The following is a 25,634-nucleotide window of genomic DNA, read 5'->3' as shown; positions in this document are numbered from 1 at the left end:
TGGTATGAAGGTGGCACATGGCCCCTGCCAGGCCTTGGAAGGTGGGGTCAGCCTCACCATCCAGCACTCCATCAGGACCACCCCAGCCCACCCGCACAGCGTCCTCCTGGACCTCAGGCTCCTCCTGGGACCACCTCAACCCACATGGGAGAGGGGGGCAGCCGAAGCTGGGCTGGAAGGCTGGGACCTCTAGGGACTCTGTGTGACCGCAGGGCAGATGTCCCCACAGAGGCAGCCTTGTCTGGCTGGGCATGGTCTGTACTGGACACATACCTCTCTCAGATACCGCTGTCAGCCCAGCCAGGAGGGAGGGAGCCAAGGCACACTGAGGTCAGTATTCATGGCCACCACAAGTGCTGGGCTGAAAAGGGTTGAGCTGCCTGCAGCTCAGGCCATACCACCAGGCAGCTGCCTTCCCTTCCTGGGACTCTGTGCCATGACGGGGGCAGGGCTGCACCTCCAGGCCCACCTGCCTCTCACGGCTCACAGCAACCCCTAGCCTGAGAGGCCACAGCTTAGGAAAAGAGCTCTTTATTCCACATCGTCCAATATTTTTACACAAGTAAAATAAAACGCATATCTCTATATATCGCGATCCGGGCGGGAGGCGGCGTTCTGGAACAAACGCCCCAACCACGCCCTGTAAACATGACGGGGTGGAGATGGGACGGGCGGGTGGGCAGGCGGGAGGCGCCGTCAGGGAGGGCCTGCCACCCGGGGCTGGCTGGCAGTGGGAAGGGACCCCGTATGTACACACACCTGGCTGCTGAGAGAGGCTTTGCGCTCAGTGGCTGGTCAACAGGGCCCGAGCACTGTCCACAGCACCAGCGCAAGGCCCAGGGGGACGAGGCCCAGGGGGGCGAGGCTGCAGGCGAGGCCAGGCAGGGCACCCGAGCCCTCCACCCCACCAGCCCCGCCAGCCCCGGCACCCCCGCCACCCGCCTGGCCCAGACGGCACTGGCTGCGTGTGCGGTTCTTGCGGGAACAACCTGGCCGCCGGCGAGGGCCCGTGGTGGGGGGCTCCGGTGGCTGGGAGCCCTCAGGCTGCACCACGGTCAGCGGGGGTTCGGCCGAGCCAGGCAGGGTCCCGAATGGGGAGTCGTTGATGTGTCGTGGGCCAGAGCCGTTGCCTGGCGGGCTGTCACCAGACGGCACACGTCCCTTTAGTGCGTTGCCAGCCGAGGCCGGACTCCCGGCCTCCAGCACCGAGGCCTTGTCCTCTGCGTCCGGCTGGCAGCACTTGGGCAGCCCCAGCAGCTCCTCATCGGCAGGCCCGCCGGTCCAGAAGGGACGGGACGGTCTGGCGGCCACAGCGCAGCCCTCCAGGTCGGCGGTGGCCAAGCGCTTGAGGTCGCGGCCAGCCAGGCGCGGGGGCAGGCTGCAGGGCAGCTCGGATGAGGAGCCGCGGAATTGCTGCAGCCAGGCCCAGAGCGGGCGCGCCCGGCAGTCGCACACCCAGGGGTTGTCATTGAGCCGCAGGTACTGCAGGGCCCGCAGTGGTGCCAGGGCCTCCGCGGGCAGTGCAGAGAGGTTGTTGGCAAACAGGTAGAGTGTCATGAGACGGCCGAGGTCCCGGAAGGCGTGCGGGTGCACGCGGGCCACACGGTTCTGGTGCAGCAGAAGGCGGTCGAGGCTGTGCAGGCCGCGGAAGGCGCGCTCAGGCACGCTGGGAATGCGGTTGCCATGCAGGAAGAGGTGCGTGAGGTTGCCCAGGTCGCGGAAGGCGTCGTCGGGCAGCGCCTGTAGCCCGTTGTCCTGCAGGTAGAGGTACTGCAGGGCAGCCAGGCCGCGGAACAGGCCGGGACCCAGCTCCTGCAGGCCGCAGCGGTCTAGGTGCAGTGTGTGCAGGCGGCTCAGGCCCCGGAACGTGGCAGGGTCCACGGCATGCAGCTGCGCGTTGTCGCTGAGGTCCAGCTGCTCCAGGAGCGCCAGGCCAGCGAAGGCGGCGGCGTCGATGTGGGCCAGTGCGTTCGAGTGCAGCCACAGGATGGTGAGGTTGCGGCAGGCATGGAAGCTGGCGGCTGGCACGTATGTGATGCGGTTGCCGTGCAGGAAGACGCGCTGGCTGGCAGCCGGGATGTCGGCAGGCACGGCCTGGAGACCCTGCTGCGGGCAGCTTGTGGTTACCTTGGGCTCGCTGTAGCACACACAGGCACCCGGGCACGGTGCCGCCACACTCCACGCCTGCAGCCACAGCACCCAGGCCAGCAGCTGGCTCCCTGTGGGCAGAGCAGAGGGCAGTTCGTGGGCAGGGGCTCCTGCAAGGCTGGGGTTGTGCAGGAGGGGCTGGGGCTGGGCCCAGGATATGCTGCCGCCCCTGGGAACTCAGGAGCCGTGATCCTTGCCCCACCCAGGAAACACCGCCTGCAGACGCCCACGGCACCCTGCCTGGCACTCAAACACACGCGCTAACACGCCCGCACCCGCCGCCGCTCGGGGTTAGCCCGTCACCCCCAAGGCCCAAGTGAAGGCCTCCTGGGATGGACATGCACACCTGCAGATACCTTCTCGGACTCCAGTGAACACAGAGCCCCCGTGGGCCTGCCCGCTGTCCCTGTCCGTCCCAGCACGGACCCAGCCTGTCCCTGTCCCATCAGCCCACAGGCCAGGCAGAGAGAGGCCCCGGCAAACACTGGAGCGCCAGGCCAGCTCCGCTCATGCAGAGGAGCCCTGGGCCAAGGATCATGGCCAGGTCTGCCTCCTGGCAGCTTCCGCAGCAGCCCTCCCAGAGGGTCCTCTCGGGCTGCAGGAAGGGTGGGGCTGTGACTCAGACCTGGTGCCCTGCCCAGGCCCCCAGAGCTCCTGGGGCCAAGGCCTGCCTGGATTCTGAGGGAGCCTCCCCACCTCGGGGAGCTGTGCTTTAACCAAGAAATTGCAGGGGCCTTGGTGAAGCCGGGAGCCACAGCCCCAGTGGCCCTCCTGCAGGAGTCTTGGTCCCACCAACAGGACACAGAAAACTGCCACAGCAGCCCCAGGCTCCAGAGCAACTCTGCCATCACAGATCAGGAGCCTAGGCCCTGAGGGCAGGCGTAGCAGGGCAGGCAGGTCCAGGGCTTGGGGGCACTGCAGTCCTGCCCCGTGAGCCCCTCAGGCAGGCTGCTCCCTCCTGCACATGCCCTCCTCACTGCCGCTTACTGCTTCCTGGCCTGGCTCAGAACACCTCCTGCAGCCTCCTCCCCTCGGCCTCATTCTCTGCTTGGTCTCCTCCCTGGGCGAGGAGCTTACGCCTTCCCGGCCAATCTCTGCACAGTCCAGCTGCCCCCAACCCTCCTGCCAAGACACGCTCCCAGCAGGTTCCGCCCCAGCCCAGGGGGCTGCAGCTCCCCTCTTCCCTCCCCCATCTCAGGGCCTCACCAAAGACCTAGACCGGGTAGGAGACCCCTCCTGGGGTGCTGTATCCAGGCTGGGCTCACCAGCAGGGCCACATGCCCAATACTAAGCTCCCTGCCTATCATCCCGCCATTAGAGCCACCGCTTTGAATGCTGAAGTTCTTTCCGCCTTCAGGAGTAAGTCTATTAAAATGTGAATCCCCCTGGGAGAGTTATGGCTTATCAGCTAACACTTGAGTTATCAGCTAACACCTTCGTTGACAGCTAACACCTGAGTTGACAGCTAACACCTTCCTTGGCAGTCAGCTGAGAGCAGGATTCTGCAGACATAAGGCCGGCTAAGTGCTGGGGCTGGAGCCAGGAGGGAGAAAGGAGGGGCCCACAGGCCAGCTTCCCCAACCCAGAACCATGACCTTGGGCCCCGAACCCCCACTAGGTCCTCTCTGCCAGGGCCAGTGCAGACGCTTGCCCCAAGCCCAGAGGCCCAGCAAGCCTGGCATGTCCAGTGGTCACAAGGAATACGCCCTCCCAGACTCTGGTCCTCAGGTACTGGGAGCACCGTCCCCACCGCCTAGGCGCCTCCTCTGTCCCCTGTGCTCTGGTGGCCACCGAGGCTGGGCCATTTGTTGGCTACTGGGGACATGGCAGCCCCAGGGCCACCCCCTGCCCAAGCCCTGGGTGCCCCTCCCTGGGCTGGCTGCCCAGAGGAGGCCATGAGGGGGCATCTCGGCTGTTCTATTTAAACTGCTGGCATCCTCTCCTGGCTCTCTCCTTATGGGCCTCCTTTGGAAAGTTGGGCCTGATTAAGCCAGCTCCCAAGGCATCTCACTGTTGCCACAGGATGTGACTGTGCTATGAAAACAGTACTTCCTGCTCCCGAGACCTTGTGGCAGAGGACAATCTGGGGCAGGGTGAGGTGGGGCTCCAGTTACTCATCAGGCCAGACTCTGGACCTCACCACCACGGGCTGGGCCACACCACCAACTTGGCTGCCAGCGGCCGTCCATCATGACCATACCCACCACATCACTGACTGCACTGTTACCACTGCACCCTGACCATTGCCTCCCAGGCCTGCAGCCATGGTCTGTGAGCTTGGCTGGGTTGGGGTCAGGTGACCACTGGAACCGGCCGGCTCCTCCAGCTTCCAGCTGTCGCTAAGCAGGGCCCCCAGAAGGCTATAAGCCATGGGCTTGGGGCCGTGCCCACTCTATGTATGCCCTGAGATAGGTACCAGTGTTGAGCCATGCATGGGGGAAAGTGGCAGAGCAGCCATGTGGCTCGGCCCTGCCAGGAAGTGGGCAACAGGTGCGAAGACAAGGCTCCCCTCTCGCCGAGGCAACTGCTTTTTGGAAACCAACTTCTGATGGTCGGTCCCTCAGCACAGGCCCTGCTGTCAGCATAGTGGCCGGCGGTGGGCTCACTCCTTGCCTCAGCCACAGTAATTGGCTCCAGCCTGGCCCCCTTGGGGCCTGCCTGCTGGTCTCCATGGCAACCCTTCTGCTGAGCAAGCAGAGGGGGTATCTTTCTATGAGATAATCAAACCCAACTTTGTGTCATGTTTTCATTCTCACAGCAGAGGCCTGGAGACCTCACCAGGTAGTGGGAGGGTGTACCCTGGCCCCACCCCCTGGACCCTATCACTCACCTAATCCCTCCCAACCCTAAAAGTCCTCCCCATCCGTCCCCCCGCCTCGTCCCCAGCCTGTCCTCCCAGCCCATCCTCTCATCCCACATCCCCCACCCCCCAACCCATCCTTCTTGGCTTTGCAGTCCGGAGCCTGAGGCCTCTCTGGCCTGCAGATCTGCACTCGCTGGTCCTGCCCACTCATCAGAGGCCCCCAGGTTGCACCCTGCCTCACCTGTCTCTCCTTTCTCTCCCCCCAACCCTCCCACTGGCCCCAGACAGCGGCCCATTCCCCTGGCCCCACCTCCCAGTCACTCCCAGCCTCACCGGGTCCAGTGGGAGCTTGCCTCCTACACACAGGGTGAGAAAACAGCCCTGCCCCGCCCGGCTCTCATACACAGAAATCATCTCAAGGCACACCACGCCACACCAGGGTCCTGATCCCACACCAGGCCACCGGGCCCCCTCAGCTAGCTTCCTGCAAACCCAAGCCGGCCCCTCCCCCGCCATCCCTCCTCTTGCCTCCGGCCTCAGCACAGAATGGACGGGTCAGGGGTTTTCTCGAGTGCCCTCCCCATGGAGGGGACCCCTGGGTCACGGCTAGGAGCCCCCACCTTAGCCCAGGTCTGCTCTGGAGCTGGGGCAGGGGCACTAGGGCTATGGTTGGTGGAGGACCAGCCACTCCAGCCTTGGGGGTGGGGGCACAGCTACCAGCCTCTGCTCAGGGTCTCTCCTCCGGGCCAGTTGACAAGACCCAGGAGGCTGGGGGGCATCAGGCCTGCGTGTGGCCTCGAAGGCCATCTGCATTGCTCACTCTGATCCAGCTCCTGGCCACTGCAGGGGGTGGGGAGGAAGGTGGAGGGAGCAGGAGAGAGGAGCAGAAGGGAGGGGAGCCAGGAGGGGTGGAGGCTTCTGGGGAGTCACCAGCAGCCGCAGGAGCCAGTGGGCAGAGGGCAGGCAGCTGCTGAGGTCAGCAGCTCAGAAACAGGGCGTGCTGGAGGCTGCAGGCACGGGGAGGTCTTCAGTGTGTTCCCTGGCCCCTGCCTCTCCCGGGGCCCCCCAGCCTGGGCTGAGGTTGCAGGAGTACAGCTCCCCTGAGGTCTCAAGGGGATGCCTCTGCCCCGACAAGCAAGGCCGAAGAGATGGCACAGGGCTGGCAGCCTTGGAAGCCCAGAGCACGGGGTCAGTGCCCTCGGGCCTCTATGCCTCCCTGCGGCTATGGGGTGGCTGTAACATCCCCTTTGGGGGTCATTACAAGGGTCCACCAGCCGATATAATGAGGCGTGAGTTGGAGCTGCGTAAGAATCAATTTTCTTTTTGGTGTCGTGAGCCCATTTTACAGATTAGGAAACCGAGGCAGTGAGCAGTTAAACCATGGCCTGCTCCCACTCAGAGCCGGTCCAGGAGGAAAGGTGGGCAAGAGAAGGAGCCACAGAGCTGCCAGAAGGGGCAGGAGGGACATCCAGCCCAAGCCTGAAGAGTGGCCACTATGTGGCCACGGCAGGAGAGTGTGGGCAGCTCCCTCCTGTGCTCTTGGTGGCTGGGAGGGGACGCTTCCCGGGAGGTTCTGAGCTGCCGCACACCCCCCTGGAGGCTGGGGTCAGCCGTCCGTGGAGGGGCCAGACCGCCGTAGCATAGCTAGGACATCAGTCTGCTCAGGACCCTCTCGAACACCAAGAACGTCCCATGAAGGGTCATGTCACAGATCGCAGTTACAAGGCAGAACAGGAGGCCATAGTCAGCACAGCCAGGCCAGAAATAGCTCTGAGCGGGGGTGGGAGCCAGTGGCGTCCACACACCGCAGAGGGTCAAGGCACCCGTCACGGCTGCACCCATACCCCTCCCGTCCCTGCCAGCCCCCCACTCGCGATGGGCTCACCACCCACCCCCGTCGTCCATCTGTCCCCCCTTGGTCATCGTTGTTTCTCATACTCACCACCCACCTTCCGTCCGTCCTCCAGGCATAGACATGCGCGGCGGTAGCACACGTGGCCAGGGCGTTTCCTGGTCCCCTTCTCTGGCTCAGGTGCCAGGGAGGAGGGTGGCAGCCGCTCCCGTGAGGCAGCCCACCCTCAATAGAGCCCTGCGTCTCCAGGGGTGTGGCTACCAGCTCCCTGCCCGGCTGTGCCCCTCAAGGCCCCCTCCTTATTGATCTTTTCAGGGTGCAGCTGCGGGGCAGGGCAGGGCGGGCTGGCCAGGTGGATAATAGGCAAGGTGACCTACCGTGGCAGGAGGGTACTGGACACAGGGCTGAGCAGTTCCAAACACCAAGCCAAGATGCGTGCAGTGGGGGAAACTGAGGCCCACTGTGGGCAGAGCTGGCCTCCTGACTGTGCTGTGCACGGGTGGACCCAGGGTGAGCAGGCCAGGTCCCTCTCTCTGGTAAGCTCTCCCAGGGGCTAGTGTATTTAGCCGTTTTACAGGTGAGGGAATGAGGCTTGGTGGGGGATGGGGGGCGTCTCTTGCTCACAGCCCAGGAGCCGGTCGGATTCCCAGCCCTGTGGTGTCCAGTTGCTGAAAAGCCTTGCTGGGCAGTAAAAAGTTAAAGCTCCCCCACCCCTACCTCACCCATCAGCCCCACCTGGAACCCAAAATTTCGAGCCGACACAGCACCTGGGAGGCAGCTCTGGGCCCTTACAAGGCAAGGAAACAGAGAGTGGCGGGGGAGGCTCTGGCCTGCCTGGGAGCTGGAGGCCCTGGATGCAGAGCCCACCCACTAGCGTGTTCCCCAGGGGGCGCCCTGTGGTCGGGATGTGGTCCTGGTTGTGACACCTGTGGTCCAGGAGCGGGCTGACCACAGGTGTCACGTGGGGGATTGAAGGGGCCAAAGAGCCCTGAGCTGGCCCCGGACAGTAGGCAGACGTCAAGGGAGGAGCCCTGGAGCTCACTGCCAGGGTGCGGGTCCAAGAACAGCCTCTGATGGGCAGGACACTGGGCCCAGCCAGCAGGCCTCAGGAATCCATCCTTGGCCAAGGCCAGGCTGCCAGCCTGGAGGCTCTGGAGCCTCGCCCTGTCCAGTCCACATGCTCTTCACCCAGAGCCCACCTCCATCGGCTCCCACCCAGGAGCCCCACATGGAGGGCTCATGACACCAGCCTCTGAAGCCTCGTCCAGCCCCAGGACCCTGCCCATGCAGGCCACACCCACACTTGCAGCAGAGACTCAGCCAGCATTTCCTCCCCCCAGAGGCTGGACACCCCTGTCCCCCCGACACCCAGCAAACCCCCCACTCCATCAGGCCACCAACAAACGCCCACCGCCTAATTACCTGGAGAATTCTGTCTCCACGACCAGCTCATCAGGGTCCTGAGGCTAATTCAATCCGGCAGCCAGTATAGGCTCGAGTCCCCAGAGGATGCTAATGAGAAACTGGCCAGTGGCCGACATGCCCCTGCCCCGGGGAGGCTCAGAGAAGGGGTATTCCCTGTGCCAGGGCCTGGGACCTACCACCACACACCTACCACCATGCCCACCCGCCTGCCCAGATCCCCGGTCACTGCCAGCTCCTGTCCAGGACTGGACGCCTAGCCTGGCAGGGCCAACATGGGTCCTGCCCTCCCCGCAATCCATCCCACACTCCTCCCGGGACCCTGCATCTACCGCCAACATGAAGCTGACCATTCCTGCGAGGCCCTGACGGCAGCCTCCAACAGGGCAAATGCAGTGCAGGAGCCCACGCTTGGGGTGCACACTCGGGGTGGGGGTGTGCACGCCATGGGCACACACAATAGGAACGCACTCTTGGAACTTGTGCTGCTGGGGCCTGCGTGATCAGGGCACAGAGGCGAGCCAGCCAAACAGCAGAGGGGCTGCTGTGCAGAGGCTGGCAGACATGGGAGCCCCACCCAGGAGCCAGGAGCCAGGAGCCAGGAGCCAGGCCGAGGGGTTCTGCTCTCCTCTGTGGCGGGAGTTGACGGGTGGGCACATTCCCAGGTGTTTCCGAGCCCTTGGCACTTGTCAACATCACCGAAAAGGCAGGCGGTGGCCTCTGCCCGAGCGGCATCTATTTGGCTATGGAAAGACAAATGCAGGTCTCCGGAGCCCCTCGACGGCTCACCCTTGGGGATCAGCCCATCCAGCCTCTGGGCTGCTGCGCATTAGCCCTGTCTGGAGGGAGCAGCTGGACTGAAGCCCACCTTCGCTGTCCCAGGAGAGCCGAGTTCTCGCAAACGCTCCTGACCAGGGTGGCTTGGGCCCCGAGAAGGGGTTAACATGGGCAGGGTGCTTGGGGGCTTTGAAACTGAGCTGGGAGAGCGAGAGTGGGGGGCAGCACTCGCCAAGAGAGACCGTGGGGAGGACCAGCATGGTCTGCTGAGCACCCCTGGCCAGAGGCACGTGCAGGGCCCAGGACCCTCAGCCTGAGACGCTCCCGTTTGAGTCACCACCAGCTGAGGTCACTGCATCCAGGGGCCGTGGGTCCACAGGATGGTCCGGGTAAGCCTGTTGGCAAGGCGGCCTGCACGCCAGTGCCTCTCTCCTTTCCTGGACCGAGTTGTCCCACCTTTGTTATTTGTTCCTAAACGGGAAGAGTTGTCAGCCAAGGCCTGAATCCTAACATCTTGGGAAGTGCGTCAAAACTGACTTGCTGTGTCCCCTCCTCCCAGCCAAGTGGACAGTGTGATGCTAGTGGGCCAGCGAGCCAACCCCTGTGTGACCTGGCCACAGAGCCGAAGAGGAGGGTGTGGGGTCCTGAGGAGGAGAGACCCCCCCCCAGCCCAGAGGTGAGTGAGTGGGTAGACAGTGCTGGGCAGACACGAGACAGCCCTGAGCATTCCAGCAGCAGTGCCTTGAGGCCATGAGGGCCTTCTTGGTCGAGCTTGTCTCCCAGGGAGGCCCTGTCCATCCACCTTGACATCTCAGCCTCACACAGCACCAAGCACCAGTGGAGGGGAGAGCTGGGGGAGATGGGGCCCTCACCTCCCTGGAACACCCAAGTCACAGATGTCCCTCATTCCTGGAGGTTTCGCTACATCCCACAGCACAATGAGGAGATGACCATTAACCCCACTCCTCAGACAAGAGCACTAAGCCTTATCAAGGTGTGGTGACCACAGGGAACCAGCAAGACCAGGGAACGGGGTCCAAGAGCCCCCTCCTGCCACATCAAGTGACCAGGGCAGGCCCTGAGCCCCAGGTGACCCAGATAACAAAAAGGGGAAGCAGCCCTCCTGCACAGGTGAGCTGCTGAGCCCCTCCCCCCAACACATGCTCTGGGCTCTCTGACCCCCAGAGAGGCTTATCCTTGGCCCAAGCTTTCTGCTCCATGGGCTGCCCGAGGTGGACCCCAGGGTCCAGGAGCCCTGGGCTCAGATGCCAGCTCTGTACACCCTCACCAAGAGGCCGGGGAAGCTGTCTCTACAGCAGTGACATGAGGATGACAACAGGCCAGGACCCACCTCCTCGGGGCCCCAAGATGCTTCCAGTCTGGAACCCCCCTGAGCACCTCCACCCAGGCTCTGGGTTTGTGGCCAACACCCTGCCTCCCCAGGGGCTGGTGTGGGGCCTCTGCCACTCTGACCTTGGGCAGCCCTGTCTGAGGTGAGGAGCCCAGGCAGGAGAGGCCCACAGCTCACAGGTGGCATCCGCAGCCATGCTGATCACTCTACTTGTCTTGAGGCCCCTCCTGCCTGGCATGGTAGCCCTGCTTTGTCCATGAGAGGCTGCGTCTGGGTGGGAGGAGGGCACGGCAGCCAGGCCATGCTGCGAACACACCTAGGGCAACCTCCCTGCCTCCACCGAGCTCAGCCTCAGTGGAGGGAGGAGGCTCGGAGACAGGCGTGGAGCCCAGCACAGATGGAATGGCCTCACAAGTTGCTGCTGCTCCTCCCGCAGCACTGGCACACTCGGCGGGCCCCTCTGTGCCCACCCTCCACCCGTGGCAGAGACCTGTGTTCATCCCACCCCAGACCCAGGACAGTGATGCAGTACTTGCTGAGGGGTTAGGGAGCAGGGTGATGAGGCTGTTCCCCCGGAAAAACGTCCAGAGGAAGGATCTCCACCATGGCCTCCAGCGTGTCCAGAGCAGCTCCTGCCTGACCACCCACACCTGCCAGTCAACAAGCCCCGCTTTCAGCAGAGCATCCTGCCACCTTCCATGCTTCCCTAGTAAACGCTACCAGAAAACCAGGTGTCTGGAAAAGGTGCCAATGCTGACAATCGCAGCAATGCCTCCAGAGGAAGCAGAGACAGTGCAGCGAATAGATAAAAATTAGGGAAAATCTAATCAGTGTCCTCGTAGGGATAGAAGAGGATTTAAAACAAGAACTGGGTGCTATGAACAAGGAGCCATCAGAAAACTAGAAGAGTCCCTGGAAGTTAAAGATAGAATTGCTAAAATTATCCCCAAAATCAATAGAGAGGTTGGAAAACAAGGTTAAGGAAGTCTTCCAGAAAGAAAAACAAAAAGAGACAGAGGGAAAAAATGATGAGATTCAGAAGACAAATACAGATCCAACACCTGTCTTAGGTAATTCCAGAAAGAAAACAGAAAATAGAGGGAAAAAGTTATCAAAGAAATAATACCCGAAAATCTCCCAGAGCTGAAGGCTCTCCTGGGTGAGTGCCTGGCACAACACGTCACATTCACAGTGCGATTTCAGGTCTCTGGGGGTCAAGAGAGGAACAGCAACATGGCAGCAGACTTCTCCACAGCACACTGGACGCCAGAAGACCACAAAACTGCAACGGCTTCAAAACTCTGGGGGGAAACTATTTTCAACCTGGAATTCTGGACTGGGCCAATCCAGCTTGAATAGATTTGCTAACATTCAAGGGCTCATAGAATGATTCTTCACTGTGCCTTCCTTAGATGGTTAGCTGGGAATGCGCTTCACCTAAAACAGGACATAAACATGAACCCCAAGAAACCCTGGGTGATGAAAGGCAGTCAGGGGCAGCTGTGAGGGGGCCACAGCATGCCCAGCCCAGGAGGGGACAGCAGGACAAAGGCCTAGAGGGAGACTTCCCCTGGGGAAAACGAGACACCCAGTAGAATGCCTGACACAGAGAAGAGTAAGCACATGAGGGTGGCATATGGGACAAGAGAAAAAAGACAAAGTCAACTGTAAACTCCAGGAGAAACAAAAGGCCAGATGAGAGCGAGAGGGTCACCCCTGTAGTCAGGCAGTGACAAGCATTCATGTGACCTGGATTAGGAAACACTGGTTATGAATTTAACTGTCGGTAGTGAGACAGCCACACTGGGGAGTGTGCTGGAGAAGAGGGGGCTGGGGTAGGAGACATGGAAATGTGAAGGTAACCACCTGGAAAAACAGGGAACATGGCAACAGCAGGTGGGTTGGAGGAGGGCTACAAACCAATGCCCCAGACCAGCCTCTGAGGGCTGGGTGCAGGCTTTCACTTTGAGCAAGATATGGCCGACCACAGTGTTATCTTTTTAAAAAGACTGCATACTTGGCAATGAAATCTCAGAAACAGAGATAAATAAAAAGAAGAAAATAAAGCATATCTGCCAGAAGGTGAAGACGAACGTGGGTTAGCAGCAGGCGTCTCCAAGGTACAGGAAGAGAAAGCGGGACTGAGAGCTCTCGAAGCCTCCTGGTGCTCAGCCCAGCGTCTGGCTGCTCTTCAGCGGCTGCTCAGCCAAGGGTGGCCAAGGACGCCCCCAGCCTTCAGGGACGCTCCAAGCTCCTGGCTCCAGGGGCCTCTGAAATCCAGACTCTTGAAGGGACAGCTTCCAACCTGAAGATCCATGTGTGCCCTGGGCCTTTCACAGTCCTACTACCTCCAGGCAAGCCCCTCCCACTGTCCCTCCTCAGCCCTGCCTGCTCCAGGGTCACAGATCTGACACCCTGACCCCAGACTGGGGACCCTCAGGAGCAGGGGATCCAGCGGATAAACCCGGGCCCTCGGGTAGGGGTCTGCAGCCCCTGGGAGGGCTCCCCTGACCTTGGCCTCTATGAGAGCCCCAATCGCGTTTCTGCATCCAAATGCATGACACGCAGGCAGGGGTGACGTGAATAAGTAATTGCTCTTTTATTAACGAGTGATAAATTATTCCTATATGATTGTGTGTGATAACTCTTCCTTATTTGAAATCAATTTGGGATGGAAATTGTTGGCGGCTTCTCACCAGTGAGGGTGGGAGGACCAGGCGCGCCGCTGCCTCCTGGAAAAGCAGGTCAGTGTATTTCGGCTACTTCCTGAGGCTGATGCACCAGGCGCTCCTGGCAGCAGAAGGGGGTCGGCTGCCCTGGGGGCGGGGCTGGGAGGGTGGCCTCATTTCCTCAGCACCAGCCCCCGGGACAGGTTCCCAGCATGGCCTCTCCCACCCCACCCCCCGCCTCACTGGACCCACGGCACCGATGCCCCCTGGCAGAGGAACGGGCAGGCTGGGGAGGAGTCCCTGAAGGCCCAAGGCATTGCTGGGGACTGCCGTGGCCAGGCATCAGGAGGCAGGGGGTCATCTGCAGGCCACACTCCACTCATCCCCCCTGTGTAAACCTGAGGACCCAGGCAGCCCAGCCTTTCACCCAACAGAGGACATACCCAGCGCCCAGCTGGCCTCCCCTGCCTCCCCACCCAGGCCGGCATGGCTTGACTTCACCAAGCCTGATGAAGGCATTTGCCTTTTCCCTAAAAATTTTCCCAACGAATTCACATCCTCATTCCCTTCTCACTCAGCCCAACACACAAGTGTCCCCAGCGCAAGCCCAGGCCTGGGTCAGACAGACTTGCTCCCCACCCAGTGCCCTTGGAAGGCCCTCGGCCTGCTCACCTGCAGATGGCCTGTGAGGGGCTGCACACAGCAGGTGCTCAATAACCACTGAGCCAAGGAAAGAAGGGTTGCACCCCGAAGGCCTCCCTCAAGTTGACCCCTCACCGCGTGGCCCCATGGGGCCAGGGAGCCCGGTGTGGAGGAGGAAGCAGACGCGCAGGGAATGGGGTGCCCTTGGCTGGTGCCCACGGCCCTCACAGGCCCCGCCTGCTCAGAGCAGCACCCCGTGGCCCAGGCCCCTGCACCTCTTCTGTTGATGCATCAGAAAAATCCAGCAACCCACTGGGCAGGCAGCCAGCTGCCTCTCGCCCACCCTCCTACTGTTCCCTGGTCACAGGCTTGCCCCCGTCATGAGCCAGGTCACCCCAGCCCAGACACGTCGCCCTGCTCAGCTCAGGCATGGCGAGCAACCTCTGCCTCTCAGAGCCGGGTCTGTCATCTGTAAAAGGGGGAGGCTATGTCTGAGAACTTGACAAATCACTCCCAGGGTCCGTGAAACCCCCACCTCTGTCCACTGCCAGGTGCCCCCTTTGCCCCACACCTCAATGGTCAACTTGGCAGGTTTGCCTTGCTTGTTTCTGCACCCCTGGGCCGTGGGCTCCTTGGGGCAGGACTAGGGCTGGTGACGGCACAGGAGATGCTCCATAAACGTCTGTCACGTGAATGTAAGAAGTGTGAGGCTGTGGAGATGGATATCCCAAAGGTGTCCAGGCCCAGGAGAGTCCATGGGGCACTGACGTCCCCACAGGGCGAGGCAGCAGTGCCTGATGCCAAGGGCAGTTTCACTTCTGTTCCAGGCTGAATGTCTGTGCCCCACCCCCCAAATTCATATGCTGAAGCCTTCACCCCCAAGATGATGGTATTTGGAGGTGGGGCCTTGGGAGGTGATTAGGTTTAGATGAGGTTGTGAGGGTGGGGCCCCATGATGGGATTAGTGTCCTCATAAGAAGAGATACCTGAGAGCCTGTTTTCCTGTGAGCAACGTGAGGAAGGCGGCCGTCTACAAATCAGGAAGAGAGCCCTCACCAGAACCGACCTTGCCAGCACCCTGATCTCAGACTTCCAGCCTCCAGAACTGTGCGAAATACATTTCTGTGGTTTGAGTGTCCATCTGTAGCATTTTGCTATGACAGCTTCAGCTGATTAGTACAACAAATTTCTTAAAACTCCGGTATATTTTTCCAGATTTTTCTACAATGCACATGAACTGGTAAAATCAGAAGAGTTTTTAGTTTGTTCCGTTTGGTCTCATGTGCTGACACTGGATGGGGCAGCTGGCCCAGGGTAGGGTGGGTGAGGCCAACCCCAGGCAGTGGGAGTCCCTTTCAAGAGCCCCGTGCTGTGGGGTCCCCACCCAGTCTCCCAACCTCTACAAACCCATTCCCTTGGCTGAAAAGTGCAGACGACAGGCCCCACCTCACAGGGTGTCGAAGCCACACAGCTCACGCAGGCCTGGTGCGCACAGTGGATGCACAGGAAATGCCCGGCCCGCCCACCCCACGGGAGCACCTCATGTTGCCCCTGGCAGGGGCCACGTCCCCCCAATGGAGGGGAAGTTAAGCTACAGCTACCAAGGGCATGATGGCAACTGACCTGACCTGACCTGACCTGGCCTGACCTGAGCACAGGCAGCACCCCTTCCTTGTTCCCAGACACCCCCCTCGGAAGGCTCTTCTTCCCAGAGTCCCACCACGCACAGCCTACTCCCCTCCCCAACCACAGCCCTGCCCCAAAACCTGGACTTAGCCCCTAGGGTGCCACTGAGGGAGCAGGCGAACAAGCAGAGTGCATGGAGCTTGGCCGGGGTCTCGGTCCCTGGGCTCCCACCAAGGGTTCTCGGCAGAGAAGGGGCCTCAGCTAGGTCTGAGGGGCCCTGTGCGCATGACATGCCAGGCAGGCCTGACCCCACCTGGGCCTCGGGGCAACGTGGGGACAGTGAACCCACCAGAGTCCACATTGGCCACCCGGCAGGAAATGAGCTGTGGGGGTCAAAGCGTGAAGGCCTACAGCCCTACTTCCCTGTTTCCCACCACCCACCCCAGGGACATACTGCCCCACCAGAGCCCCTTGTACTGACAAGGATGGTCCTGCTGTATCAGGCTTCCTGTGATCTGGGGGTCAGGGGAGGCAGCCACGGCGTCGGGAGGGCTCCGTAGAGGCACTGACACCCCCCCATGCCACCGCCACCCGCCTCAGGCCAGCCTGGGGGCTGGGCCACAACTCCAGCAGCAGGTGAAGAATAGAGTCCATTAGGGCCACCATCTGTCTCAGCCATGACGGGCCCTCTCGGTGACATCCAGGAGGTGTGTAGATGGAATATCTTTATGGGGAGAGTTTTTCTTTTGCCAGTTTTCGAAAAGGAAGCCAGACACTTGTCACACCTGTCCCCGTGTCAGCCTCTGCCTGACAGAAATTGGGGCTGAGGCAGGGAGATGAAAGACAGCCTGGACATGGCCGGAATGCAGGGGCCACGTGTCACATGGCTGGAGCACAGAGCAGTGGGCTGGCCTCCTGCTGGGGCACGCTGCCATCCACCTCTGCGGCCCCCACCCCATCCTTCCAGCCCGAGCTCCCCGAACCCCTCCCTCTGCACCCCTCTTGGTCCCACAATCTCCTCATCTGAACCCCATCTCCCTCCACCCTGCTGCCCAGGGCCTCCTCAGCCCACCCCAGGGGCCCCGGCGCATACACTGGGCTGTCCCGGAGTCTCTGGGCTTCTGCTCACACCAGGAGCCCCCTCCCCCTCAGCCAGCAGCTCCAGGGCCTCTTTAAGACGTAGGCCCAGGGTGGCCTCGGTGAGGGCCCAGTGGGGGACCCAGGCCTCAGGCTCCTCACCAGCCTGCCAGCACCCACGCCCTCACTTCTCTCCCCTGGGTACCTAGTGGGCTTTGGGGTGTCTCCCAGGGACCTGGAGGGCTGAATATGTCACAAGAATCTCGAGGTCCCTGCTGCCCGGCATGGGGCTGGCCTGAAATTAATGCTAGAAAGCACTTGCAGGGGAACAGAGGTAGAAGCCAGTGGCCCTCGGGGAACTGTCCAGGGATCCCCACACCCACACCTGGATTGTGCACTGTGGTGCACGGCTAACCCCACCAGGGGTGAGGAGGGCCCTCCCCAAGGGAGGGAGGTCACCTGCTAGGCCATACTCAGGAACCCCAGCCCCAGGCCCTCCCTCCGCCTTCCATTAGTCCCCACGCAGTGGGATGGGGGTTGCTCACTGCCAGGGCTACATGACAGTCCTGCTGCTTCCTCAGATGGCCCTGGGGGTCACAGCTTCAGCCCCCAAGGAGATCTAAGAGCATGGTCCCCACCAGGTTCATCAGCCACTGCCTTACATGGCCTCATCCTCTGGGAGGCCCTGGGGAGCCTGGAAACTGGGGCTGGACAGGTGTGACTGGCTAGCTCTGTGTTCTCTGAGGACAAGTGGGGGCTGGACGTGTCCCGAGAGAGCAGGGAGGCCTCAGCCAGGGCAGAGGGAGGGAAGAGGCAGTGGAAAGCATGGGAGGGATCACAGCAGGGCTCTGGGAAGGGTGAGGGTGGCCCAGGATACCAGAGCCCACTCACAGGTTCCTGGCTGGGGTGTGCTGTGGAGGCAGGTGAGAGAGCTGGGTACGGGGTGTCCTGTGTGACCTTGGGACCCAAAGCCCTCCCGAGACCACTCTGATGCCCAGTGCGTCCTTGTGGCCAGCCAGGACTGGTCTTTCTCTGGAATTCTGCTTCCAACCACATCTTTGGAAACAGGAGATGCTTCTGGGCCAGAGGCCACACAGGGGGCAGATGGCCCACCCTCCCTCTGCCCAGTTCCCGTCTTGCCCAAGGACCGGGCAGGAATACTGGCCTCCTTCTCGCCACACCAGAAGGCTGGTGCAAAGTGAGCTGTGGGGCAAGGCTTCACACCCACGTGGTGAAGCAGGGAGACCCTGAACCTCCTTCCAAGTCAGCACCGCAGCCGGCTCAGCACCCACCTGCCCAAGGCCCCCGCTTGGCCTCCGCCTCTCACTGAGAAAGGCAGACACCCCATGAGGGCCCCAACTTCCCCTCCCCCAAGTCGCTGGCCCTGCCTGGGGCCTGCACCTCCCACCCCCATCCCACCATGTCCCCCCAGCCCCATTTCTCACTTGGGTCCCCATGGCATTAACTAATAGGTCACAGACCCCCCCTTGGGACGGGTGGCAAGGACCTCATGCAGAAGGGCTGGTGGGGGGAGGGAGGCCCCAACAGGGCCTCCTCCTATGCGCTCAGCAGAGGCTCCTCCTCCAGAGAGGACAGTGGGGCCCACACCCATCACACACCTGCCTGAGTGCCACCATGATGTCCCCAGGGCAGGGAAGGACTTGGGAATCTGAGGAGGCCCCTGGGACATGGGGGCCCCACAAGGCCCCATCACAGCCTCTATTTCCACGGCAAGTTCCAGCTCAGGGCAGGAGGTCCCACCTGAATGGGAAGGAGCCCCAGAAGCTGGGACAGTCAAGCCCTCACCAGGGCCTGTCCCGTGGGCATCATTCACCACTGACCCCGCCTTCGCAATCTCCTGTGTGACATGGAGGCTCAGAGGGTGAGTGGCCTGCCAGGTGCACAGCTGGCTCTGGGCTGAAGTCCTGGGCTCCCAATGCAAGCCCCATCGGCCCTCGGCTAGAGCAACTCCCCCACAGGTTGGCACCTCTGCTCTCTCTCCAGACCTGTGCCCTGGAGGGGACCGCCCTCTTGAGCCACCTTGGGCAACAGGCCTGCGCCTGATGGCCAGTGGCCAACCCTGAGGGCTAGGACCACCAGCTCCCGCGACCCTGGGAGCTGACTCAGGGCACTGCCTGAGGCCACCCTACCATTCATGGCTCCCTGCACACTGGTGCCAGGCCCGAGCTACACTCAGGGACATGGACGTGGGGAGGCAGACACAGGTGTGCATGCCAGGCACTGGAGCCAGGGAGCCAGAGTGGAAGAGACATTCCCAAACCAGACCCCCTGGTCCAAGCCTCATCGGGCGGTAGACACAGGAGAGTTCAGTCAGGAGGGGCCTGGCTGGCAACATGTTTTAGGAAGGCATCTCAGAGCCTGAAAGGAGGATGAGATGGTGGGCAAGAAGACATGGGTGTCTGAGGCCACAGGCCCAGGAGGGGGGCTAGTCCACAGCAGACCTTTGATGAGGGATAAAAGGGGACGGGCAGGGAGGGGTCAGACTTGATACTGGACTTTGGGGAAGGGTAGAGGGAGGTGGCCAGGACTATGGACCTTGGGCCCAGTTGTAGGGGGTGGAGGGGCAGGTGGTATAAGGGCGATCACCACCAGACAGGCTGAATCTGAGGGACCCAGGACACCCAGTGGAGCGGAGCAGCACGTGTAGGGAAAGTGGTGTGGAGCTGCTGGGCGGGGGCAACCTAGGAGCCTGAGACCCCCACTCAGCTGCACAGGCCTGGCACACAGCCGGGAGGCAACAAACGTTTGCTAACCAACCACTGGGATGCAAGGGCCAGACAGAACTCCATGACAGGCCAGGCTAAGGCCTCAGAGCTGGCCCTGCCAGGCAGGCCAGGAGGCCAGTAAGTCTGGGGGCTGTGGATCCCCTGCCGGCCTCGAGCCCTCCCCTGCCTACCATGTCCACTCTTTGCCCCTCCCTATATACTGAGCACCTACTATGTGCCTGGAGCTGCCACAGGATGCCATGAGCCAGTCACCCACCCCCACCACCCCCAGAGCCCAGCACCCCACACACCTCAGACTCAGAGGGTTTTCCCACCCATGAAGGCATCGAGTGGGAATCCCACCTCTGGTCAACAGCCGTGGATTACGGACAAGGTCTCTGGTGACCAGGAAAGGGCAGTGCTGCCCAAGGTCACACAGCAAGTCGGTACTGCAGAGGCTGATCCAACGGCTGCCCAGACTTCAGGGCAGGGAGAATTCTGGCAGGTCCCTGAGCCCACCCCATCTGGGCTCTGGCAGGAGGTAAATAAAGGCAACATCTCAACAAGGTCACAAGGGCTGGGACAGACCGGGCACATGGTGCTAGGCCCAAGCAGTTGAGGGGCAATCTGAGAGGGCTCCCGGGAGGAGGTGAGGGACTTAGAGCCTTGCCTTGGCCTGAGCCCCTCAGCACTCCACCCCCTTCCTCGATGGGCCCCTCACCCATCAGCTTCAGCCTTAGCCTGACATTTCCCGTGACATTTGCTGCAAAGAAATAGAGCCATAAACCCAAAGGTTAAATTTGCACATTGCCTTGCTGCCAGGAGAGCATGGTCCCTCCACCCACCAGGTGCTTGGCTGCAGGATTTGTGTGGGATGGCCCACCCACCCTGGAGCCCTTGATGGACCCAGGCCCTCCAAAGGACCTCAGCCACTGTTTCCCAAAATAGGTTACTGGATACACTAGACCCTGAGTGTGTTACACAGGGGTGGTAAAGGAGCTCTGTCAGCACCTCTTATCCAGCCATTCCCAAATTCGCTTGACCACGAAACACTTGTCCAAGCCCCACCAACATTCCGTGGAACCTCAGTTCCATGGAGCATGATCTGTGATGGCGTTAGGCCAAAGAGCATCCCCCTGGGGCACCAGGAGGCTGCCTGAACAAAGTTGAGTCAGCTCTTGACACCCTGGTTCCTCCACTGGGCTCCCCGTGTCACCATCAGCCCAGCTCCACGTGCCAGGGCCTGGCCGGGGCTCACCACCTGCCAGGCCCACCTGGGCCAGCCTTAGACAAGCACAGCTCCTCCCCAGGGCCCCTCCCCCTCTGGGAGGGCTTCCAACAGCCCTGCCCTTCAGCTCCACCTCCTGCCCTGGGTTGGCGGCCGGGGGGTGGGGGGAGCACTAGCAAGGCTGTAGGACTGGGCCGCCATGGCCCATTCTCTATCCCCAGGCAGGGAGAGGCAGCGGGCCCACTAGGAGACAGGACTGTCAGGACACTGCGGGGCTGGGGCGGAGGCTAAGTGAAGGGGGCAGGAGAGAGACAGCCCCAAAGCGCCGCTGCCTGCTGCACTAGGGCTGGACCAGCAGCAGAGCCGGATTCCTGATAAAGGCCAGGAAACAGATTTCACTTGTGAGTAGCAGAAATGCAACCCCAGGGATGGGAGAGGCCCGAGGGCTCTGCCCCGCTCCACTTAACAGGTTGGGAAGGGTTGGGATCAGGCCCTGCCTCCTACTGGGGGAGGGGCACCTGACCACGCCCCCGGGGGACATAGCAGGGTTGCACCAGGGACACTTCTCTGGTTGTCCAGCTGCACAAGCACGGGCAGTGTGAGAGGCCGAGGCAGGTTTGGATAAATAAATGATGGCGCATCCTCGGGAAGGGATTCCACACACACCCGCAAACCCATGATACACAAGAACAGTTTCCGACGTGCAAAATGTTTAAAATACAGCGACCAAAGAAGAAACTGCAGCACAAGACACCCGGCTGGGCCCACACGATCCAGCAACGGCACCAGGAGATGCAGGGGTGTGGATATTGCTCTGGCTGGGCTGCCATTTTCAGCTCCATGGCCACCTGTCCTTCAAAGCATTTAGTCCTATAAACTCAGGTGGGCAAGGACCACATCCCTTCACCTGCCTGGCTCAGAGGGAGTCTGACAGGCCAGGAATAAGTGAGTGAGTAGTGAATGAACAGGTTCCTGAAAGCAAACGTGTTATCTGGGAATGGACCGCTGGAAGGGGCAGGAGCAGGTGGGCCACAGAAGGTCAGGCAGCCCGGCCTAGGGGTCAGAGGTCAGAGCCCTGGGCACAGGGCAGCCTGAACCTCATTGACTGTGCGGGGCCAAGAGCCGTCAGGAACCCCAGGATGGGGCCCGGGGGCCAGAGTGCCACTCACACCTATTCCCCATGCTCACTGAGACCCCCATTCTCCCATTCCTTTGGCTCAGTTCACTGGTTCTTCATGCTCCTGACCCCTCTCTGGATGCACAGACTGAGTCTCCACGGAGACTTTCTGGCTACAGGCCCAGGAGAGCAGGAAACACAGCCCTGAGGTGGTGGGGGTGAGTTCCTCCTGCCTCCACCAGCTGGGCCCCTCCTGGTGCTGCCCCAGCTGCCACAGGCCTCCATGCCACAAAGCCATGAATTCAAGGCCGGGGCAGGGAGCACTGAGGGGCCAGCCCAGCGTGCCGGCTGTCCTGAGGGCAGCGGAGGGAGGGTGAGGTCGGAGTCTAGAGAGTGGGGGTGGGGACAGCTGCACACATCGGGCCCCTCACTGCCCGTCACTCACAACGAACAAGAGCAAACAAACCCTGGGTCCCACCAAGGACCTGGGGCAGCCCTCAGCCTCCCCTGCCTTCCAGAGCCCGAGCACATCTCCTACGGACCCCCTACAAGCCCTCTTGGCTGTTGAGACCCCCTGGGCCAGGCTCTCCTCCATGACCACAGGAAGAAAGCCAGCTCTGACCTAAGGGCCCCCAGCTGACCGTTAGTCCTCACATAGGGAAACCAAGGGTCAGGGGTTCTGCAGGCTTCCAGCTGGTAAGGGGCAGAGTAAAGATGCTGCCCCAGTGTGGGGGACACATCAGTGGCCACTTCACACCTCCCACAGGGCCCTCTCTCCCTCCCTGCCTCCCCACCTGCCCACCCCCTTCTCCAACTCCCCAGTGACCTCGATGGGCCTTTATTTCCCATCTGCAAATGGTTAGGAGGGAGGGTCCAGCTGGCAGTGCAAGGGTTCCAGGGGGACTTCTCTGTGTGGGAACTACTGAGTGGGGCAGGGTGGTGGTGTTTTCAGTATTTTGAAGGCAGAAGCACTGGGGTCAGAGCCCTGTGGAGGCCTCACCCTTTAAGTGTCCGCAACAACCCCTGAGGGAGGCCCAATTACTGACCATGTCACAGGTAAGGAGACTAAGGCATGGGTGAACTGCACACCCAAGGTCATACCACTATCGGTGGCTGAGCCAGGACCCACATCCAGGCCCTTCCTCTCCTGCCACCCCACACCCAGGAATCAGGGTCTGTGAACAGCCTTCTGCCTTGCAGGGACCTGGTTCCTTCCTCACCTCAACTGGAGTAGAAGTGGGAGCAGTGATGATACCCACTTTAGAGATAGAAAGACTGAGGCTTAGAAAAGGGGAGTGGCCAGCCCCACTGCCCACCCCATCGTGGGACCCACCCCTCTGTTTCAAGCCTATAAGGATGACCTACTTGTCGTCATTCTACAGACAAGGACACTGATGGGTGTGGGGGAGAGCAGGTGGTGTGGCCCTGCCTCTCTGAGCCCTGGCCTGGGGTCCTCCTCACCACAGTGAGAGCGAGTCACCAATACCCTTACCTCAGACCTGCACACAGCACCTGAGGCAGCTGACACACCACAGAACCTCTCATCAAGAAGGCTCCCGCCGTGGAGACCCCTAGGCACCAGGGGCAGAGCTTTCCTGAGGTCACCCTGGGTCAGCCGTGGGGTGGGCATATACCTACCCTGAGCTGGACCTAGTGGCAGACTGCAGAGCATGCCGGGGGTCTGGCCTGTGTGTCACAGTGCTGACCTGGAGGTGTGAAATGGGCCTTCCCTGCTTAGGTGGGTCCCAGCCCCCATCAGCCACCACTGCCCCAGCCTGGGGGGACGGGGAGGAATCAGAAACTCCTTTGGCCTCACACCCTGGGCTGGGGCACTGGGCCCCCAACACACATTCCCTGCTACAGATTTGGGTGGAACCTGGCCACGGGCTGCCTGGGCACACAGGGGCACCCACATCCGGAGGCAAAGAGACACATGCCGATATGCTCACAGGCACACATGGTCATGCGAACAGAGACACATGTGCAGACGCATACCGAGTTCACACACACACAGCCCCAGGGGGCTGGGAGGGGAGAATCCCGGACACGGGGGTCGGATCCTGTGGCCGGTTTCTCACCCTTCTGAGCTCCGGCTGCCCAGGGCTTCCCCCTTAACACACGTGCATGTAGGCGCAAGAATGGGTCCCTCGGAGGGGACCCAGCGTGCGCCAAGCGTGGAGACCACAGCGGGCACGCTATGTGCATGCATGGCCGTGGGCGAGCAGGCGGGGGCGAGGACATGGATGTGCACCCACAGCGTGTGTGTGTGTGTGTACGCGTGCACACGGGGCAGCCTGGCATGCATGTGCACATGCGGTGTGCAACTGTGCAGCACTTGTAGACATGTGCACGTGCAAAGAAACGTGTGCAGCCTGCGGCACCTTGGAAATAAGCAGGGCACCCTGGGGCAAGGGGGGGTGGGGGGGGACGAGGGGAGCACCCTCCAGGGAAGGCAAGTCCAACTCCCCCTACAGGAGGTCACCCCCAGTACCTCACACCAGGTGGGGGGAAGGGTCCCATGAGAGCTGCCAGGAAGGGGGTGCTTGGAGCCCCACCACCTCTGGTGCCCCTCAGCGGAGCCCGCAGGGGCTCTCAGGCACCCTCGGGCTGCGGATAGGGGGTGCTTGGCTGCGCCTCTCCTCGCCCGCCCCCTGGGGGGGACAGCTCTGGGCCAGCCCCGCCCCCCACGCCCTCTACTGTCGCCAACGCCCCCATTCATCCTGCTGCGGTCTAACCCCAGAAAAACCAGATGTCCTGAGCTGAGTCCGCGGGTCGAGGATGGAGGCGGCTGGACACCCCCCACCTCTGCTCGGTACCCGGGTTTCTTCAGACCTGCTCATTAACCCCTTCGCGGCCGGGCGATCAGAGACAGGACCCCACCCTTCCAGCCAGCAGCCCCCACACTAGCCCCGCCGCCGCCGCCAACTTTCCAGGGAAGCGGCAACTTTTCCTGCTGCCGCGGGCTCCGCCCTCCCGGGGCCGGGCAGCATTGCGGTGGCCTCGCGGCCGCGCGGTAACCCTCCGCAGCCTCGGCAGCCCGGGCGCGCCCCGCGGCTCAGGGAGGGGCGCCCGGGTCCCCGCCTGCCGGCCGGCACGGGCACGGCACTCACCTCCGGCGGACGCCCTCTTCATCTTAGGGGTCGGGCAGGGCGCGTCGGGGACCGAAAGTCGCTCCGGGGCCGGCGCCCGTCTCCCCGCGGCCGGGTCCGCATCCAGGCGCCGCAGCTCCGGCCCGGCCCCGGCCCGGCCGCGGGACGAGGCTGCACGCTCCGCCCGGTCGGCTGGGCTGTCGGGCGGCGGCGCGGAGGCGAGGGCAGCCGGCCGGGAGCGGATGAATGTTTTATGGGATCATGTGGTTTGACGCGCGAGCGCTCCGCCGGGTCCCCGCCGGCCGGGCCAGGCGGGGCGGGGGCGGGCCTGGGCGGGGCCTGGCGGCGGGCGGGGCGCCCACCTGAGCTCGCTGAGCCGGGCCGGGCCGGGACTGCGGGAGGGGCGCGGGCCGGGGCCGCGGGCCGGGCCGCGGGAGGCGCTCAGCCCGCCCGGTGCAGCGGCGCCGCGCGACCAGGACAAAGGCGGCGCGTTTCTAAAGAGGCGGCGGCCCCTGCAGGTGGCGACGGGAATGGCGGCCCGGCCCGAGTCGGCTAAGAGCGCGGGCTGAGGGCGTGGCGGCCCGGACTGGAGGCTTTTGGGGGTCCCCGAGCGGCCAGCTTCCGGGCAGGGCTTGGTCCGCAGGCCTGGGAATGCGGGGTGCGCCTCTGCCTGGCCCACGCCCTTCCTCTCCTCAGTAAACCCTGGAGGCCAACCCCCCTGCCCAGCAACCCTTTGCTGGGGTAGCATTGCTCCATTTTTCAGTTAGAAAACAGGCTTAAAGCTTAGGAGACTTCCCAGGTCCCCACCTGTCTTTGTGGCCTTCTCTGCACCACCAGGGAGGGGACTCAGGCACGGGCCTGCCCCTACCTCCACAGGTGCCCCCCACCTGTTCCCTCCCGTGGGATGGGGTCTCCAGCCCAGGAGTTCCCCTCTGAGCCCACTTGTTTAGTACCCCACCCTCCTCAAAGCCAGGCCAGGCTCTAGTGCCAGAGAACCCAGTGACACACACTCACACCCCAGGCACATCTGCATAGGCGTCCCACCTCCCTCTGCTGCTCGGGGATCTACCTGGCCTCACAGATAAGTTCTTGAGTCTTCAGCCAGCT

At 62.2% G+C, this 25,634-nt stretch overlaps 1 protein-coding gene across 1 annotated transcript; it reads right to left on the bottom strand.

Annotated features, from left to right (window-relative positions):
- Positions 1–795: 795 nt before the first annotated feature.
- Positions 796–25,275, bottom strand: RTN4R (reticulon 4 receptor). The gene is made up of 3 exons (XM_065889480.1): positions 24,890–25,275; positions 24,549–24,724; positions 796–2,219 (listed from the first exon to the last, which is right to left on the bottom strand). The coding sequence occupies exons 1-3, from the start codon at positions 25,273–25,275 to the stop codon at positions 796–798; spliced, it is 1,986 nt and encodes a 661-aa protein (XP_065745552.1).
- Positions 25,276–25,634: the final 359 nt, after the last annotated feature.

This window comes from Phocoena phocoena, chromosome 13, assembly GCF_963924675.1.
Source record: "Phocoena phocoena chromosome 13, mPhoPho1.1, whole genome shotgun sequence".
NCBI lineage: Eukaryota > Metazoa > Chordata > Mammalia > Artiodactyla > Phocoenidae > Phocoena > Phocoena phocoena.
Note: the sequence above shows the minus strand (reverse complement) of the source record. Positions and strands in the feature narration are given on the sequence as shown.